We start from the raw sequence: 18,087 nt of genomic DNA, 5'->3' as shown, positions 1-18,087 counted from the left end.
TTTATATTTTGTGCTGATGGTGCTGATGGATGATGATAGACTTGTGATCTGCCTGAGTCTTAGGGTGCTTACTAAGTATGTTAAGTACTTTTTTGCTTTGCCTTTAAATAGCTTAGGGAAGTGATTATATTTATTTTTACCATTGACTTTGCTTTTGAGAGAGCAAGTGATTTTTAATTTTTTTAGATACATCATACCTTGTGGTTTTTTAACTCCATAATGATCACTGAGTACAGTTATCTTGATACAAATACAGTGGATATAATGTAAAACCCTGTGAACAGGGGGTAGAAATACTACACAACCTTGAAAATAGAAGAGTAAGACACCAGTTTATTTGGTTTAAAATGCTTTGTTGAAATAGATAAGCTGAGAAAACTCTTCAGAGAGCCTTTGGAAATACTTCTAAGGGTTTCTGAAATGATACCTTTATTTCTGAAGTGAATATGCAAATCTAATCCTTCCATTTAATTAGGTCTCATATTTTTATCATAGATTTATTAAGTAATTGACTTTTCTCTAGGAATTGGGATATAGTCACCATCGTGAAACTTACAACTTGTTGCATTTAATTTTTGATGACAAATGTTCTCTAAAAGTGATTTTTTAATTTTTATTTTCTTTAGTTAGGTCATATTCAATATTAAGTTGTTGAACCTCAGGGGTATGACTATCTTAGGAAGATTATTTCAGTTCTTTAACTTTAATCATGATTAATGAACTTTCGATTATGTTCCTCTATAGATTAAAAGAAATCACTCTGGTTTATTACTTGTATTTCTCTTTTGCTTACAGTTTTACAATGAACTGACTGAAATCTTGGTCAGATTCCAGAACAAATGCAGTGATATAGTGTTTGCGCGGAAGACAGAAAGAGATGAACTCTTAAAGTAAGTTTATTTTGTGTATTGAATTGTATTTTTCTTTTGAAAAGTTGTATGTGGAGACTTTGGGGTGAACTTGGCAGCATGAAATAGCAATTTCCTCCCTTTTCTCCTGGACATTTACAAAATAACAAGCAAGCTGTGTGATCTGAGATTAAGATGAAAAGGAGCAGAAATGCCGGGTGCTGGAAGCACAGTGATGTCATAGAAATGCTAAAACAATAGTTCAGGGTGGCAGATATCAAAAATGCTAATAATAAACATAAGTAGTGTACCTTGAAATGGCAGACAGGTTCCTCATGTAAAACTAGAGGTACAGAATATGGGGAAGACAGGGTAAATAGCTTAGAAAACATCAGCTATGGCCCTTCAGAGGGAGGCAGCTGAGAAAGGTGGGCCATAGCATAGGACTTATTCCATGGTGAGTGACCTGTAGAGTTGACACAGCATTGGTATAAGATACAGTGCTTATTAAAAATGGTGAAAAATGAACAAAATTTAATAGATGGAGAATATTCCCCAGAATCATATTGTTACAGAACAGATGCAAATTCTGAATGAACATTTCATTATGAGTTAAGAAAAAAAGAGAAGAGGGTTAGGAGGCAATCACCCTGAGGAATGCCACACACAGAAATGCTAGAACTCAAGGAAGATGGTCAAAAGACAGGACATGATAAAATGTGAGGTGCTAGGATTTAGGAAACAAGTAGAAGAGAGAACAACAAAACTGTCACTGAAACCAGATGAAATGGGAAGGAGTGAAAAGGGGAGTAGACCGTGAAGAAGACAACAGGAGCACAGAGTAGAAAAGAGGAAATCTAAGAAAATGAAACCAAAGTAAAAAAAGAATTAAAAAGGATTAAAGAGAAGATGGTCAAAGAAGATCCAAATTTGCAAAATTGAATTCTGCTGAAAGAAGAAAAACCAAAACCCTGAATAGAACAAATACTTAACAGTATTACTGAAGAGCATTTTCCTAAAATAAGTGAAAGCTTATCAGAAAGGTTTATTTTACGGTCAGGAAAAATGAATGAGAACTGTCAACACCAAGTATAAATTTTTAGCCTTACAAGATAATGGTGGAGTCCTTTAGGCAATTGGGCAAAAAAGTCAAGTCCATTTATAAAAAGGTGAAAAAGTTGAGGCTAATAGCACTGTGTGCTAGGAGAGAGTAGAGTGATTGCTACTGGAACTCAAGGAAAGCAAATATGAGCCAAGGATTTTATATCCAGTCAAACTGTCCTTCAGGATAGTAATGAATGTAAAGAACTCAGAGACTATTATATTCATGAGGCTTTCTTGAACCCTTCAACCAGCCCCATCCTTATTCCCCCCACTGTTCACATTTAAACTGTTTTTCATAGAAGTTGTTGGAGATATTGTCAAAGAGCTATCCCCTTCCACCTCTCTCTTGGCAGTGTTGTTTTTAGAGTTTTTTCTGCTAAACGCTTTTTAAAAAAATTTTTTTTTCCTTTTAATTATCCATGAGAGACAGAGAGAGACATAGGGCAGGCTCGCCACAGAGCAGGAATGCGAATGTGGGACTCAATCCCAGGAGCCTGGGATCATGACCTGAGTTAAAGGCAAATGCTTAACCGACTGAGCCACCTAGGCACCCCTTCTACTAAACATTTGAAAAGCAAATAATTAATAAACTTTTAACATGGCTTTAGAGACTTAAAAAAAACCCCTCCAAATTACTGATAAGAAAATCTGACAAAGAATAAGACAAACCAGACTTCAGATGAGTTTCACTTATGAATATGGTTGCAAAAGTCCTGAATAAAATACTTAACCATTGATACCAGTATATTAGAAAAAGAACCATGAACAAGCCGGGATAGGGTGGTTATTCCAGTAATGCGATGATAGGTTCAGTATTTTTTTTACATGTAAGGGAAAGAAGATTGTTTTCATAGGTGAGGAAAAAACAATTGAGAAAGTAAGTCTCATGTGGTTCATATATACAATGGAATATTACACAGCCGTCAGAAAAGATAAATACCCAACGTTTACATTGACATGGATGGAACTGGAGGGCATTATGCTAAGTAAAATAAGTCAGTCAGATAAAGACAATTATCATATGGTTTCACTCATATGTGGAATGTAAGAAATAGTGCAGAGAGTCGGTCATAGTGGAAGGGAGGGAAAACTGAATGGGAAGAAATTAGAGAGGGAAACAAACCATGAGAGAATCTTGATTCTGGGAAGCAAACTGAGGATTGCAGATAGGGAGGTGGGTGGGGGGATGGGGTAGCTGGGTGTTGGGGTTTAGGAGGGCACGTGATGTGATGTGATGAGCACAGGGTGTTGTGTGCAACTAATGAATTACTGAACATTTTATCAAAAACTAATACGTTGGCTAATTTAAATAAAAAAAAAAGTCTTCTGGTATTCAGTAGAATAGGAGTAGGTAGATACTTCCTTAACACTGTGTGTGTGTATGTACCAGTCTTTTTATATCTGCACAAAACTCAGCATCATGGTTCATGGAGAAATCATGTAAACATTCCTTCTAAAAGCAAGGACAAAATGCCCACTATCAACTCCATTATTTAATACCATACTGGCAGTATGAGCCAGCAAAATTAGACAAAAGAGTAAAATTCGAAATAGAAAAATTGAGAAAGAGAAGTTAAAATCTTCACTATACAACTTTATGATAATACAGCTTAAAAATCCATGAGAACCCCCAAACTCTGTAAATAATAGAATTATTACTGAAGACAATGGATTGTAAGTGTAATTTATAGAAAACAGTAGCTTTCGTATAAATAAATATAGGAGATACAATGGAAGAAAAGACCCCCACTTGTAATAGCAACAAAAACCATAAAATACATAGGAATTAATTTGTTGTCTATGAGACCTATATGTAGAAAACTTTGAAACACTGTTCAAGGGCACAGGGGAGGGCTTGAATTTGAAAGATGTGTCATGTTTTTGGGTAGATGACTCAACTTCATAAAGATGTCAGTTCTTACACATTCAACATAATTTATTGATTTAAAATAAACAGATTTTCACTTAAAACTAGGTAAGTTGATCCTAAAACTTAGCTAGAAAAACTGTCAAATTATTAGCCAGGAAAATAGTGTAAAAAGAACAGTAAGGGAAACTTATTAAATGAGATATTAAAATATATAACATTGTGTCTAATTAAAACACAGTGGTACTGGTACATGATTAGACAGACCAAAGACCAAATAGAAAATACAAATAGACTCTGATACATTGTGAATTTAGTGTAAAAAAGATCCTAAGCTAATCAGAAGATGTTAGAGACAATTGCCTTGCTGTTTAGAAAATAAAAGTTATTTTTATACCAGAATAAATTCTAAGTGGATCAAACTTGAAATGTGTAGGATAAAATAGAATGTTTATGAGAGAATTCCTTTATAAAGCTGAAATGGGGCAAGTCTTTCTTACTCTGACTTAAAATCTAGAAGCCATTTTTTAAAAAGGAAAAATTCATCATAACATAAGCTGAGTCTTTATGTAATAAACTAGGGGAAAATACTTGAAACCTGCTCACAGAGGTGAAAGGCAAATTTACTGGTTTATGAAGAACTGGTTTATGAAGAACTCAGATATTATTGACAAAAACCCAATGGAAAAGTTGACAAAGGCTGTAAACAAATTTGGCAGTGGTTCCTAAGCATTTATGAAAAATACCTGTCTGGGGCACCTGGCTTGCTCAGTCAGTAGAGCACGCAACTTTTGATTTTGGGGTTGTGAGTTCAAGCCCCACTTGGCCTAGAACTTACCTAAAAAGTCGATAAATAAACTGGAAACCTGTCCTCATTCAATAAATGTAAATACAAATTAAAACTATTCTGAAGTAACATTTCTCAGGTTGGCAAAAATCTGGATTTTGAAAACATGCTTTGTTGGCACATGTGGGAGAACAGGTCTCATCTGTGGCTGTGAATGCATGTTGGTGCATCCTTGTGTGGGGCAGTTTTGCTCTAAAGGTCTGGATTACAAATCCGTACCTCTTTTAATCTAGCTAGTCTGGTTTTGATGATTTATTCTGGTATGTGTTAGCATATGCTAGAAATGACATTAACCAATTCATTTCTGAATTGCTTGTAGCAGTAAAAGAAACAAATCTAGGGCTGGTGAAATAAATAAAGCTACATCTGTACAGTTTTTTTTTTCTTTTGTATTTTTTCTATTTATTGGTATGGAGAGATTTTGAAGATAGTCATGGTAAAGAATAAAGATACAGAACAGTGTAAAGTATGCTTTTTGTGTAAAAAAGAGAAAATAAAATACATTTGAATTGGTTTATGTGTCAGGTAATGGTGGACAGGTTCATAAGAATAGTGTATCTGGGGGTGTGAGTGGTGGAGCGGGAACTTGGAGATAGGGATCTTTCACTCACTTTTGTTTTTGAAGCAAGTGAACACATTACGTTTTCAGAAAGTTATGTGAAATTAAATAATTAATGGGTCTTCGTATGTTTTTATAGCCACATGCAAGTAGTCTGATTTTTATTTTTCAGACTATACAGCTGAATTTTCAGAGTCATTCCCTACTGCCCTTTTTTTTTTTTTTTTTTTTTTTTTTTAAGCTGCAGAACCCTTTGCTCAAACTTAGTGTTACAGAGAAGCCTGGTTTGTAAAACAGATAAAGATTAATCTGGCTCAGATGCAAGCGGGGTGAGGGGCTTGGAGCAGGACCTTTGGCCCCTCTTTCCTTTCCTTCACTTAAGCAAGCAGCTGCCACTGAGATGACTGTACAGGACCCTTAAATTCTGTATCTCAGGACCAAGTGAGAGCCAAAAAAGGTTTCTTTTTTCTTTCTTTCTTTTTTAAAATTTTATTTACTTATTTGATAGAGCACAAATGGGAGGAGCTGCAGGCAGAGGGAGAGGGAGAAGCAGGCTTCCTGCCAATCAGAGAGCCTGCGGTGGGGCTTGATCCTAGGACCCAGGAATCATGACCTGAGCTGAAGGGAGCCACCCTACCAACTGAGCCACCCAGGTGCCCCCCCAAAAAGGGTTTCTAAGTTTAAATTGGAGGTTGGCAGACTACAGTGCCCAGGTTAAGTCAAGCTTGCTGCTTAATTTTATAAAGTTTTACTGGTACACAGCTGTGTTCTTTTTGTACATCCTGGCTATGACTGGATTTGCCCTGACTACAGCAGTCTTGATTGATTGTGACAGAGACCCTATATCCTGCAAAGCTTAAAATATTTGCTGTCTGGCTCTTTATGCAAAAAATTTTGCCAACTCCTAGTTGAAATCCTTTTGTTGCCTGTGATAATTTACTTTCTAGTTGTGTGTACGGTTTTTCCACTTAAATCTGTAGGGTAAAATAGACTAACATAACTCTCTTCAGAATTGTGTAGTATAATACAGGTTCATGGCTTAGCAAGACATTTGGGGATATTCTTGTTTTCAGATATTTCATATTTCAAATATCTAGCTTAAAATTAGGCTTGTTACTATTTGCATGTGTATCTCTATGTTTATACTATGAACAAAATCAGTTCTGAAACATTCATCAACTTGTCAGGTGATTTTAGCTTGATGATTGAAAGGTAAATGAAGGATGGAAAAGTAGGCCAGGGCGCCTGGGTGGCTCAGTGGTTAAGCATCTGCCTTTGGCTCAGGTCATGATCCCAGGATCCTGGGATCGAGCCCCGCATCGGGCTCTGTCCTAGGCGGGAATTCTGCTTCTCCCTCTCCTACTCTCCCTGCTTGTGTTCCCTCTTTTGCTGTGTCTCTCTCTGTCAAATAAATAAATAAAGTCTTTAAAAAAAAAAAAAAAAAAAGGTAGGCCAAATAGACATAACATTAGCTTTTAAAAATCTGAGGGTTTATTTTGTTAAAATCACTTTTAATACCAGGGGCCTAAATTCCTTCAAACATATTTATTGATTAAAAAATAAAAACACAACAGAAGTATATATAAGGGGCACCTGGGATACTCAGTGGGTTGAGCGCCTGCCTTCAGCTCAGGTTGTGATCCCAGGGTCTTGGGATGGAGGCCCAGGTCAGCTCCCTGCTCAGCAGGGCATCTGCATCTCTCTCTTCCTCTGCTCAAATAGATAAATAAAATTTATTTTATTTTATTTATCTCCCAAATAGATAAATAAATTTTTAAAAAATATTTTATTTATTTATTTGACAGAGAGATCACAAATAGGCAGAGAGGCAGGCAGAGAGAGAGAGGGGGAAAAGCAGGCTCCCCGCTGAGCAGAGAGCCTGATGTGGGGCTCGATCCCAGGACTCTGGGATCATGACCTGAGCGGAAGGCAGAGGCTTTAACCCACTGAGCCACCCAAGCCCCTAAATAAAATCTTTTGAGAAAGTATACATAAGTGTATATCTTACTGAATCTTCACAAACAGTGTAGTCATGCACTGAACAATTCGGTCAGTTCACAGGACATTGTCAGCACCACAGAAGCCTCATCCACGCATCTACTCAGTTGTTAACCACTTTCCCAGAGCAGCCATTATCCTTACTGTGAGAGTGTGGCCTAGTTTCTCCTGTTTTGCACTGTGTATCTGGAGTCACATGCACTCTTTGGTACCTGGTTTACAGGCAGCATTGTGTTTGTGAGACTCATCCGTATAGTCGTGTGTAGTTGTAGATCTTTAATTTTCATATCTGGGTGATTTCATTGTGTAAATATGCTATAAGTTACATACGTATTCTGTTGGGTGTTGGAGTAGTATGTAGTTTTAGCCACTGTATTATGATGAGTGTGAGGATGAATGTTCTAAAATATGATTCCCCAGTTTTGCTGTAGCAGTAAAAGAATAGAAGCAAACCAAATGTCCAGGGCTAGTGAAATAAAATTTTGTCTGTATGGTGAAAGTACTATGCAGCCATGTATGTAGTTTAAAATTTCCAGTAGCCACATTTTATAATTTAAATTTTCAAAAATGTATTTTGTTGGGGTGCCTGGGTAGCTCAGTTGGTTAAGCGTTTGTCTTCATCTCAGGTCATGATCCAGGGGTTCCAGGATCAAGCCCTGCATTGGTCTCCCTGCTCAGCAGAGAGCCTGCTTCTCCCTCTCCGTCTCCCTTTCCCTCTGCTACTACCCCTGCTCATGTGCCCTCTCTCTCTCTCTCTGTCAAATAAATAAATAAAATCTTAAAAAAACAAACCTCACAAAAACCCCTCAAAATATATTTTGTTTAGGCTGGTATATCCAAAATATTATAATTTAAACATAATCATAAAAATACGTATGACATACTACTTTTTTCGGAGTAAGTCTTAAAGATTTGGTGTGTAATTTCCACTTACAGCACATCTCAGTTCACACTAGCCCCATTTCAGGTGTTTAATAGTCATATGGGCTAGTTCTGGGTCCTGCTTTTGGTGAGCAAATACATGCAGTACTGTTGGATATATATCTAATAGTGAAATTGCTAGGTGAGAGGGTGTATGTATATGGAGCTTTAGTTGAAGCTTTCGGTTTTCCAAAGTGGTTGTACTAATTTATATTTCTTCCAGCTGTGAATGAGAGTTGGCTGTTTTGGTAGATGTGTAGTGTTATTTCATTGTGGTTTTAATTTTCATTTTCCTCATGACTAATATGTCTTCTTTATATTCAGTGTGCAAAAAGAATAAATATTTTTCTCTGGCCTTTACCTTCTTTTCACTAGTGATTTGAAACTAATGTCAGTAATGATGGTTGTTGGCAGTGAAATACTGGTGGGGTTTTATTTCATATGCTTTTGCTTTTTTATGTTATTCGTCTCATGATTTAATAGCTCTGAGTTATATAATTATTACTAAGTGGCTAGGAAATTCTCCATTGTCCTGTAAGTATATTATTTATTGCAGCTATCTCTGGAGTTTATCAAAGATAAAGAAAAGTATTATTTTAAGGCTTTATAATATAATTACATATGTTAGATATTGCATTTGTAATATACTCAAGTATCTCATCAATTATAATTATATAAACCATTATAATAAGTGAAGTATTAGATATTAAATATGATTAAACATATTTGTATATATGAAATATGCACACAAATATTTCAAAAATTGGAACTTTTTGAATTTTAATACTGATTAAAAACTTCTAATTTATGTTGTAAGCAGTTATTACAAACTTACAAATGTTAAGAATTATTTTTGCCTCCCCCCCCTTTTTTAAAGATTTTATTTATTTATTTGACACACAGAGAGAGAAATCACAAGTAGTCAGAGAGGCAGGCCGAGAGAGAGGGGGAAGCAGGCTCTCCGATGAGCAGAGAGCCTGATGCAGGACTCGATCCCTGGACCCTGAGATCATGACCTGAGCTGAAGGCAGAGGCTTAACCCACTGAGCCACCCAGGTGCCCTTTAAAGATTTTTTTTATTTGAGCGAGCGAGCAAGAGAGAGAGAGAGAGAGATCACAGAGGGAGAGGGAGGGTTAGTGGGAGAAACAGATTTGCCACTGAGTGGAGAGCCTGATGCTGGGCTAGATCCTAGGACCTTGGGATCATGACCTGAGCCCCGAATGCAGGTGCTTAACCGACTGGGCCACCCAGCTGCTCTGTATTTTTGGTTTCTTGATGAGTGTGTATTAGCTTTCTTTATATAGAGAGTGACTAATTTATCTTCTAACTGGGACCCTGTTTTGGTAGTGGTGAAAGTGTGGTCCGGTGGGGACTTTGGGAGTTGCAGTTAATTGTTACGTCAGGACATCAGGTGCTGTTGTGAACATGTTGGGGCTTGCCATATTTACTTTTTTGTGTATATGACTCGGTTCAGATAGAAGTTGGTCAATACCATGTGTTTCATAGAGTGCATTTTACCTTAGGGTTTTGGTTAGTGAGATTTTGGGATGGATTTCAGTTTACTGTTGGAGGGGACTTTAAATTATTTTCCTAAAATTTAATACTCTATTTTAATAGTCCTTTTAACAGTCTGTCACGCATTTACCTTAGTTATAGATGTTAGGGTTATCTTTTAACATAAAATATCTCAGTGCTGCATTTCTGAATATCTTCAGAAAATTTTCACGAAGAAATTTGCATAATGGTTTGAATAGGTTAGATTTCTCACTTGTTGTTTTGTTTCATAAAACACTGGTATGAAACACCTGGCTGACTGTGTGCAGTTGTGGTATTCTGATAACTTTTAGATAGGCCAGTATATTAGGAGTTTCCATCTAGGGGTGACTTCTTAATAGTGAGTGGGCAGTCTTTTAGGACTGCCTGCCAAGTTTGACATGTTCCTTACGCTAGCTATAACTGATCTCTGATCTTTTCCTAGTCTTTAGAAATAGAAAAAGAACTAATTTTATTTTTTTAAATAGTAGGAAAAAAGATTTGAGTTCGTTCTAGTGAAGAACAGAAATGTAGTATATTTTAAAATACCATCATTGTTTTGAGTCTATTTTCTGTTTCCTATATGAAGAGAAGAAAAAATTTAAAAAGATCTGGTATTCATCTCACACCAGTCATGTCTAAAATTAACAATCAGGAAATAACAGATGTTGGTGAGGATGCATGTGAGAATGCAGACTCATACAGCCAGTCTGGAAAACAATAAGGAGGTTCCTCAAAAAGTTGTAAATAGAGCACCTTATGACCCTTACCCCAAAGGTACAAATGTAGTGACCTGAAGGGGCACCTGCACCCCAGCAGCAATGTCCACCATAGCCAAACTATGGAGAGAACCTAGATGTCCATCAACAGATGAATGGATAAAGATGTGTTATCTGTCTACAATGGACTACTACTCAGTCATCAAAATTGAAATGTTGGTGTTTGCAATGGCGTGGATATAACTAAGAGGGTATTATGCAGAGTGAAATAAATCAGAAAGACAATTGTCATATATCATATGATCTCACTCATACATAGAATTTAAGAAACAAAACAGAGGAGCATAGGGGAAGGGAGGGAAAAATAAAACAAGATGAAATCAGAGAGGGAAACAAACCACAAGGAACTCTTTTTTTTTTTTTTTTAAATTAACATGTAATCTGTTATTTGCTCCAGTGGTACATGTCTGTGAATCATCAGGCTTACACATTTTATAGCACTCACCATAGCACATACCCTTCCCAAAGAAGAGACTCTTAATCATAGGAAACAAACTGAGGGTTACTGGTGGGGAGAGAGGGTTGGGAGGATGGGGTAATGGGTGATGGGCATTAAGGAGTGCACATGAGATAATGAGCACTTGGTGTTATATAAGGTTGATGAATCACTGAACTCTTCCCCTGATGGTAGTAATACACTATATGTTAATTAATTGAGTTTAAATTAAAAAAAAACTATGAAAAAAAAAGGATCTGGTATTTTATATATGTTGTTTTTTAAAATTGTGTTAATTCCTAACACTTCTGTCTTTAATAAGGGACTTGCAACAAAGCATTGCCAGGGAACCTAGTGCTCCGTCAATTCCTACACCTGCGTATCAGTCTTCCCCAGCGGGGGGACATGCGCCAGCTCCTCCAACGCCAGCACCAAGAACCATGCCGGTCAGTAAGCAACCACAGTTTGTAAATGGAAGTTTTACATTAGTGCTTGCTTGCTGTGAAGGATGAAACAGGCTTTATATTGTGAAGATCTGGTGGTTACCAGTTTTTATCAGATTGACCAACTTTTTGATGTTTTGCAATATAAGGGATTCAGCATCACTCATGAATTCTTGCCAAAAAGGTTCAACTTGAATCTCATCAGGTCTTTAGAACCACCTCTCAGTTTATAGCAAATACAGTGTTACAAAATAAGAAGTTAAATTGTGCCATTAGGAAATAATTGGACAAATCCAGAACTGGAGCATTCTGAGGCATTTTGTCTTTTCTAAAAGTGAATGTCATGGAAAGAAAAAAAATAGGTGTGGGACATTCTGGTTTAAAAGAGGAAAGATTCATAATAATCATGTAGTACATGAACCTCGATTGGATTTTGGTTTATAAAAATTCCTTTAAGAGCTTTTTTTGGTGATAAATAGGAAAACTTGAATGTGGAGTGGATATTCAATGACATTAGGAAGTAACTGTTCATTTTCTTAGAGTGAAATGGTATTTTGATTATGTAGGAGAATATTAGGACTTGTAGGACTTTAGGGCTGGTGTCATGAGGTTTGCAACTTACTTTCACATGGTTCCGCAAACATTTAGGTAGATAAATATATGGATATAGCTATAGATAAAGCAAACATGACCAAATGTTAATAATTACTGAATTTAATTGGTAAATACTATATTTATTATACTATTCTTTTAAGTTTTCGAGTGTTTGAAAATGTTTGCATCAAAAATGTGGCTAGGAGGAGATTACAGTAATAAACTGTACCTGACTTGCTCCTTCCTCCCATCTCAAATGTCTAACCATTGATGGGAGCAGTAATGAGCTACAGAAATGATTAGGCATTAGGAACAGAGCAGTAGCTGTGCAGTTTCCAGAAATTGGAGAATTATTCTTCAACTTGTTACATTTCTAGAGCAACAAGTCAACATTTAAAAATGGAAACTAGAAATATATTTGGTTGGATTCTAGAGTTTCTCATATACCCTCACTTATTTTAACTGACAGTAATTTGACAGCAACATAAAACATTTTGTAGTCAATGTTGACTTTTTCTTATAGCCTGCTAAGCCCCAACCCCCAGCCCGGCCTCCACCTCCTGTGCTTCCGGCAAATCGAGCTCCTCCTGCTACTGCTCCAGCTCCAGTGGGGACAGGTACCGCCCCGCCAGCTCCGTCACACACTCCTGGTTCAGCAGCTCCCCCTCCACAGGCCCAGGGACCCCCATATCCTACCTATCCAGGATATCCCGGGTAAGACTGCAACTGAATATCTGAATGAATTGGCTAATGTTTCTAGCTCTGGTTAGACTTTTAAAAACAGGGTTACCCCTTCTCTAATGGAGGTGTCATGAATGAATAATCTGCATTGTCAGCTTACACAGAAATGAAAATAATTTTACAGGCATTTATTTGAGCAATTGAATGGCTATTTCCCAGGCTTATTTATGTTTTTAGTTTTTACATGCTGGGTTCATCTTAAATCTCATCTGTATGGGATGTGGAATGTGTTTCCTTGGTTGTCTTTATTTTGGTGATAAACGGATAGGCGCCTTTTCCGAACTTAGCAAGACTGATAAGGCCTTGCTTATGTACCTGTACTTTGAAATATTGGCATTCTGACAGACTGTTGAACACGACTCTAATTACGGCATGTGCTTTCTTAAAGAACAGCTTTCTTTGTGATAATTTTTTAATCTTAAAAATCCAGACATTGACTACCTCTTAAGATGTGCTCCAGACTTTGTAAGTATATTCTGTCTTCCAAATATTAAAACTTTGTTAACGGTGAATTTATGTGCATTACAGTGAGTATTGAATCTTGTGAATCAGGAAGGTACTTAGGTTGGTACATTAAAATTAAGGGTTTTAATTTTTATTGTTTGTTAATAGTTTAATATTTAGTCTTATTTCCATTACAGTATTATTTTCTGGATAGTGTTAAATACTCAGTATTCTTTTATCTCAAGTATTAACAAATAGGAACACTTTTTTTCTAAAAGTACCTTGAAATAGCTGTTTTTATCTCCCTAGTGTTCTCTGCTAGACTGAGAAAGAGAAAAATGACTTTCTTGAAAAAAACTTGGTTTTAGAATAATTGTTACATTTCATTTTCCAGTATTTGATTTACCAATCCCTTTTTTTGTTTGTTTGTTTTCTTTTCATTAGGTATTGCCAAATGCCCATGCCCATGGGCTACAATCCTTATGCATACGGCCAGTATAATATGCCATATCCGCCAGTGTATCACCAGAGCCCTGGACAGGCTCCATACCCAGGACCCCAGCAGCCTTCATACCCCTTCCCTCAGCCCCCACAGCAGTCTTACTATCCACAGCAGTAATATGTCAGCTCAGAAGCTCAGCTGGTTCAGTTCAAAGGGAAAGAAGTACCAACCCTGCAATAAGTGTACTAAACTCTATGTTCTGGTTAATATAATGTACTCTGTTATACTGAACACAGTGTATAATTTCTGTCTGTGGCTGAAAGCTAAAAACTGTGCCCCAGTTCCACATTTGATTGCACACTGAGAGATGCTGCTGTTGCAGTATAAACACTATAATAGGTATAATAGGATTTGAAATAAATTACATTTCAGCGCATAAAAGTTGAAAATGAGAAATTAAACCCACAAGTGAAACGTTTGAAATTATTATCTTATGTCTACATAAGACGTAGTTGGGACATCAGATACTTACAATGATGGTTTAAGTACTGATATTCAAGAAAACTAAGTTTTCTTTCTCTTTTGGTTTATCAGTTTGGTTTAATTTCCATTATACTATTTTGCATAATCAAAGCGTTGTAAATCTTATAATTTAAAAATAAATTACTTAAGAACAGTTGTCATTGTTATGTTTTGTCATTGATTCTCATTACTGTCTAATTTCTTTCTGGTATTAGTCTGTCATTTTATATGTACATAAGTTAAACAGATAACTGTGTTTAAGTGCATGATTAGTGCAAGTTAATATTTCAGTTTTATAGGAAAACCAAAAGAATGGTACCATAATTTATCTTTCATTGCTGGTTAGTAAATTAATTTTGACATTTATTTTGAAAAGTCCTATAATGTGGAAGAAACACAATTGCTACCAAAGATTATTCAAATAAATATACAAATAAATATGTATATTTAAAGTTTTATTAGCCTCTCCAAGAAATTGAAACAAATTCTGATAATAATTTTTTCCCTTTTTTTCATAACCTATTTAAAATAAATACATATCATTGACAGTACTGTCTAATGTAATGGAATTGTTTAAAGAAAATTTGCTGTACCCTTCTATTCCTTTTTTCCACCTTACTGTCTTAACCTAGGAACATTTAATGCACAATGTATCTGAGTCAGTCTAAGCCCTTTCATTTTATGCTCCTAAAATATTAGACTATTTTATAATTTCAGGGAGCGTACAAAACAATTGTTGGGAGCATATGCCAATTCTGGAATAGGCTGTGTATTTAATATTAAGCTCTGCTGTTAAGATAATTAATCACTGTATAAACCTCAGTAAAAATAGTGAGACATGCATCATGGAGTGAGTAAAAGAGAAAGGTATGAGTTGTCTAATAGTGGGATTTGTTTTTTGTGCGGTTCATTTCTGAACACATAGGCATATGAGCAGATTTCCAATGAATCTGTTTATGTTTATTTTCTAAGTTTTGATGCTCACCTTTTCTTGCATTATTGTTACATTTAAATGATACTGTCATTTGGTCCACTGTTCTTTTCATTGACGTTTTGGTTTTATATTTTAAATGTTGGATTGGAGGTGTGATTGTAAAAGGGAGTGCATTGGTTAAAAATTATATGTACATTTAAAAAAATCTTACTTTATTGTTGTACGTAGAAAACATGAAGGCATGTTACAAATGACCTTTCCATGGAATATTGAAATTGGTTTAAAGTCCAATAGTTAAAACCTTGGCAAAAGTAGTTTTTTACATATCATAGCTAAATTTTATTAATGTGGAATCCTCAAACTATGACATAGGCTTTTTTGACACTTATGTAAAAGGCATTAAAGTTCTACATTCTTACTATTCTTATTATTCATGGTATCCTATACTAACAGGTGATACTCAGAGTTAGGGGTATTCCAATTGCTAGTTTATTCTTACTAATGCAGAAAAAAACAAAAAACAAATTGGCCTGAATATTCTCTTGGGGAAAGAAGGCACTAAGAAGAGTAAGAGCATCAGAGGGGCAAAAGAGGTTATAAGGCCACTTAGCCCATTCTGTGTGCTAAGCTAGGCCTGCTCCTAGAGAGCCATGGGAAAATTGTTCAGAAACTGTTAGAAAGGAGGCTCCAAAGCCCCAAGTGGCAGCCTCTTCCAACATCCTGACTCGCTCAAAGACTTTTTTACACAGAAATGCAGACCCACTCTCTGGTCAGCTCACTCATCCTTTAGGTAACTGTGGATGCGTTGTTTTGGTCGCCTTTGTCTGGGTACAGATGATCTGCAGCCCGTCCTTGCTGGGGCTGTCCTCATAGCGTTTCTAGTTTCATTAGGGTAGCTCATGGTAAGAAGTTTCTGTTAGTCTGTTTTGCATTCTAACAAAGAAGGAAGCCCCCATTGGGATTATGTTTGTTATCAAACTTTTTTGTCCTTTGTTTAACTTCTTATATTCCACAGAATACCCTAAAAAGGTGTTATGGACAATGGTATTTATCTCGAGGTAGGAAGGTGTCAACTCTGGTTTAGGTATTTTGTTACCTATGTTTATAATTAGACTTTTTGATAATTTTCCTAAACTAAAGAAACCATTCCCAGACCATTTAAGTTTGGGTTTGGAATACTGTTTTTAAAAGGACTGCAAGTAATGAAGCTCTGCATGGAGGAGCTAGTCAGAAGTGGGGGAAAAGCCTCACTTCTCCTATTTCTTGTTCCTAGTTGGAGACAAATAGCTTGACTTCTTAGTCTGGTGTAAAGTATTGGTCTGCTCCCATGTCCTTTGATTTTTATTCTCAGTTGAGAAGAACAGTTATATGTCACTGCAAACCAGTCAGTCTTTATGAGACATTCCTGTACCCATAACCCTGGTTTCTTCGCAGTTTATAATCTCTCCTTCCGCAAATGTAAGTAGTTAACAGAAAAAAAGAGCAAGATTTCACAGAACCTTCTGTCCCTGACACTGTATCCCAGTCAGTAGCCTTTCTAGTTAAAACAGATTTTAAAAATGTTTCCATTAGAGCTTTACAAAGTTTGCAAAAGTGCTTTATACACATTTTCTAATTTCATAAACATGATAAAATGCAGTTTGTTCAGTAGGTTTCAGTTTGCTAATGGGGATTTTTTTTTTTCTTTTAATGATTGGTATATCTTGAAGAATCTTGCTACAACCTAGTGGCATCTCTCTCATTCTCTCTTTGTAAACACTTCTGCAATTATTAGTTGATTCACAGTTCAGAACAGGATATAAAGTAGGGAAAAACTGCTATAGTGTTAAAATTACTAGTATAAAAATAGACTGTAGAACTAAATGGTTGATTTTAAGATTTACCTGGAAGAGCTAAGAAGGAAAAATTATATTTTTAAAGAAAAAGAGAATATTCAGGCTTTATTTCTGGTATGAAGTTTATATTTTTTAAAAAAATCCTATATTATCACACCAGAGATTTTAGATTCTTTTCTGGTTAAAAACACTGCTGGTAGTTGGATTATATTTTTATTGTATTCATTTCTCTTAGGGGGAAAATTGTAAAGCAACAAAAAGGTTCCAGATGAATGTATCCTAGAAATAAAAGTTGAAAGATTCTTACTTCCTTGGAGTATGAATTCTTATTTGAAGTGTTTATCCTTCAGCTTTATAGTTTCTGCAGTTTGACAAATGGTGGTTTGGGAAATAAAAAAATACCCACTCTGACTAAATGCGTGAGACTGTGTTTAAGTGTTTTCTTACAGTGGTCAGCCCCATACTTGATCCGTGGATGGACTATGTTTTTCATTAGTTGTGATTTGCCCCAATTTTTTTTTTTTTAAACAAGCAAAACCCATTGTAATTGTGTGTATGTGTGTGTGTGTGTGTGTGTAAATTAACATATAACGTATTATTTGTTTCAGGGGTGCAGGTCTATGAGGAATCTTTTCAGGTGTCATTTCTTGGGGGGTTAATTTTTGGAAATATATGGCATATTATTCAGTTGGTTAGGAAAGGGGAGGTGGTGAAATGTGTTCATGTTTTATTCTTAAATTTATTGAAATATGTTCGTCTTTTAAAACATTTTCTTTCTGCTGCTTCCATGTTTTAAGGTCAGATGCAACTGTTTTATTATGTAGGTCACAATGCACAATTTATCTGAAAATGTGTTGATGCTCTATGTCTTCCAAATTTGTTGAACAAGCTGGCTCCAGGAATGAATCAATAGTCTGAATCCCTATTATATAAATTTTAAATACATCAACTGGGCATAGTTAAATCTGACTTCTGTTTTTAGTTATCTGGCATCTGTGTTGGAGAGGGCAGAGTTCACACTAGGGGCTTGGACACATTGATGTCTGCAGTGAGAGGCCAGTGCCTGGTTCTTGGGATCTGCTGCAGTCTAAAGGGAAAGGAGCAGCTTCGTGTGCTGGGGTGGCTTTAGCATTTATTTCAGCACGGCGCAGGGGGCTGGCTTAGGAACTGCAGGGAGCAGGCTTCAGCTTGCCCAGAGCCTGTGCACCAGAGAGCCTCAGGCTACTGCCAATCAGTGTC

At 36.2% G+C, this 18,087-nt stretch overlaps 1 protein-coding gene across 2 annotated transcripts in view; it reads left to right on the top strand.

Annotated features, from left to right (window-relative positions):
- LOC122909095 (programmed cell death 6 interacting protein) overlaps nt 1–17,154 on the top strand; it is a 78,893-nt gene extending 61,739 nt beyond the window's left edge. For both annotated transcript variants that reach the window (XM_044252757.1, XM_044252756.1), the window contains exons 15-18: nt 796–890; nt 11,216–11,339; nt 12,454–12,644; nt 13,560–17,154. In XM_044252757.1, coding sequence (XP_044108692.1) covers nt 796–890; nt 11,216–11,339; nt 12,454–12,644; nt 13,560–13,734 — 585 coding nt within the window. In that variant the 3' untranslated portion in view covers nt 13,735–17,154. The remainder of the gene's footprint in view (nt 1–795; nt 891–11,215; nt 11,340–12,453; nt 12,645–13,559) is intronic.
- The last annotated feature ends 933 nt before the right edge of the window (nt 17,155–18,087 follow it).

Source organism: Neovison vison, chromosome 6 (genome assembly GCF_020171115.1).
Source record: "Neovison vison isolate M4711 chromosome 6, ASM_NN_V1, whole genome shotgun sequence".
In the NCBI taxonomy this organism is placed as follows: Eukaryota; Metazoa; Chordata; class Mammalia; order Carnivora; family Mustelidae; genus Neogale; species Neogale vison.
Note: the sequence above shows the minus strand (reverse complement) of the source record. Positions and strands in the feature narration are given on the sequence as shown.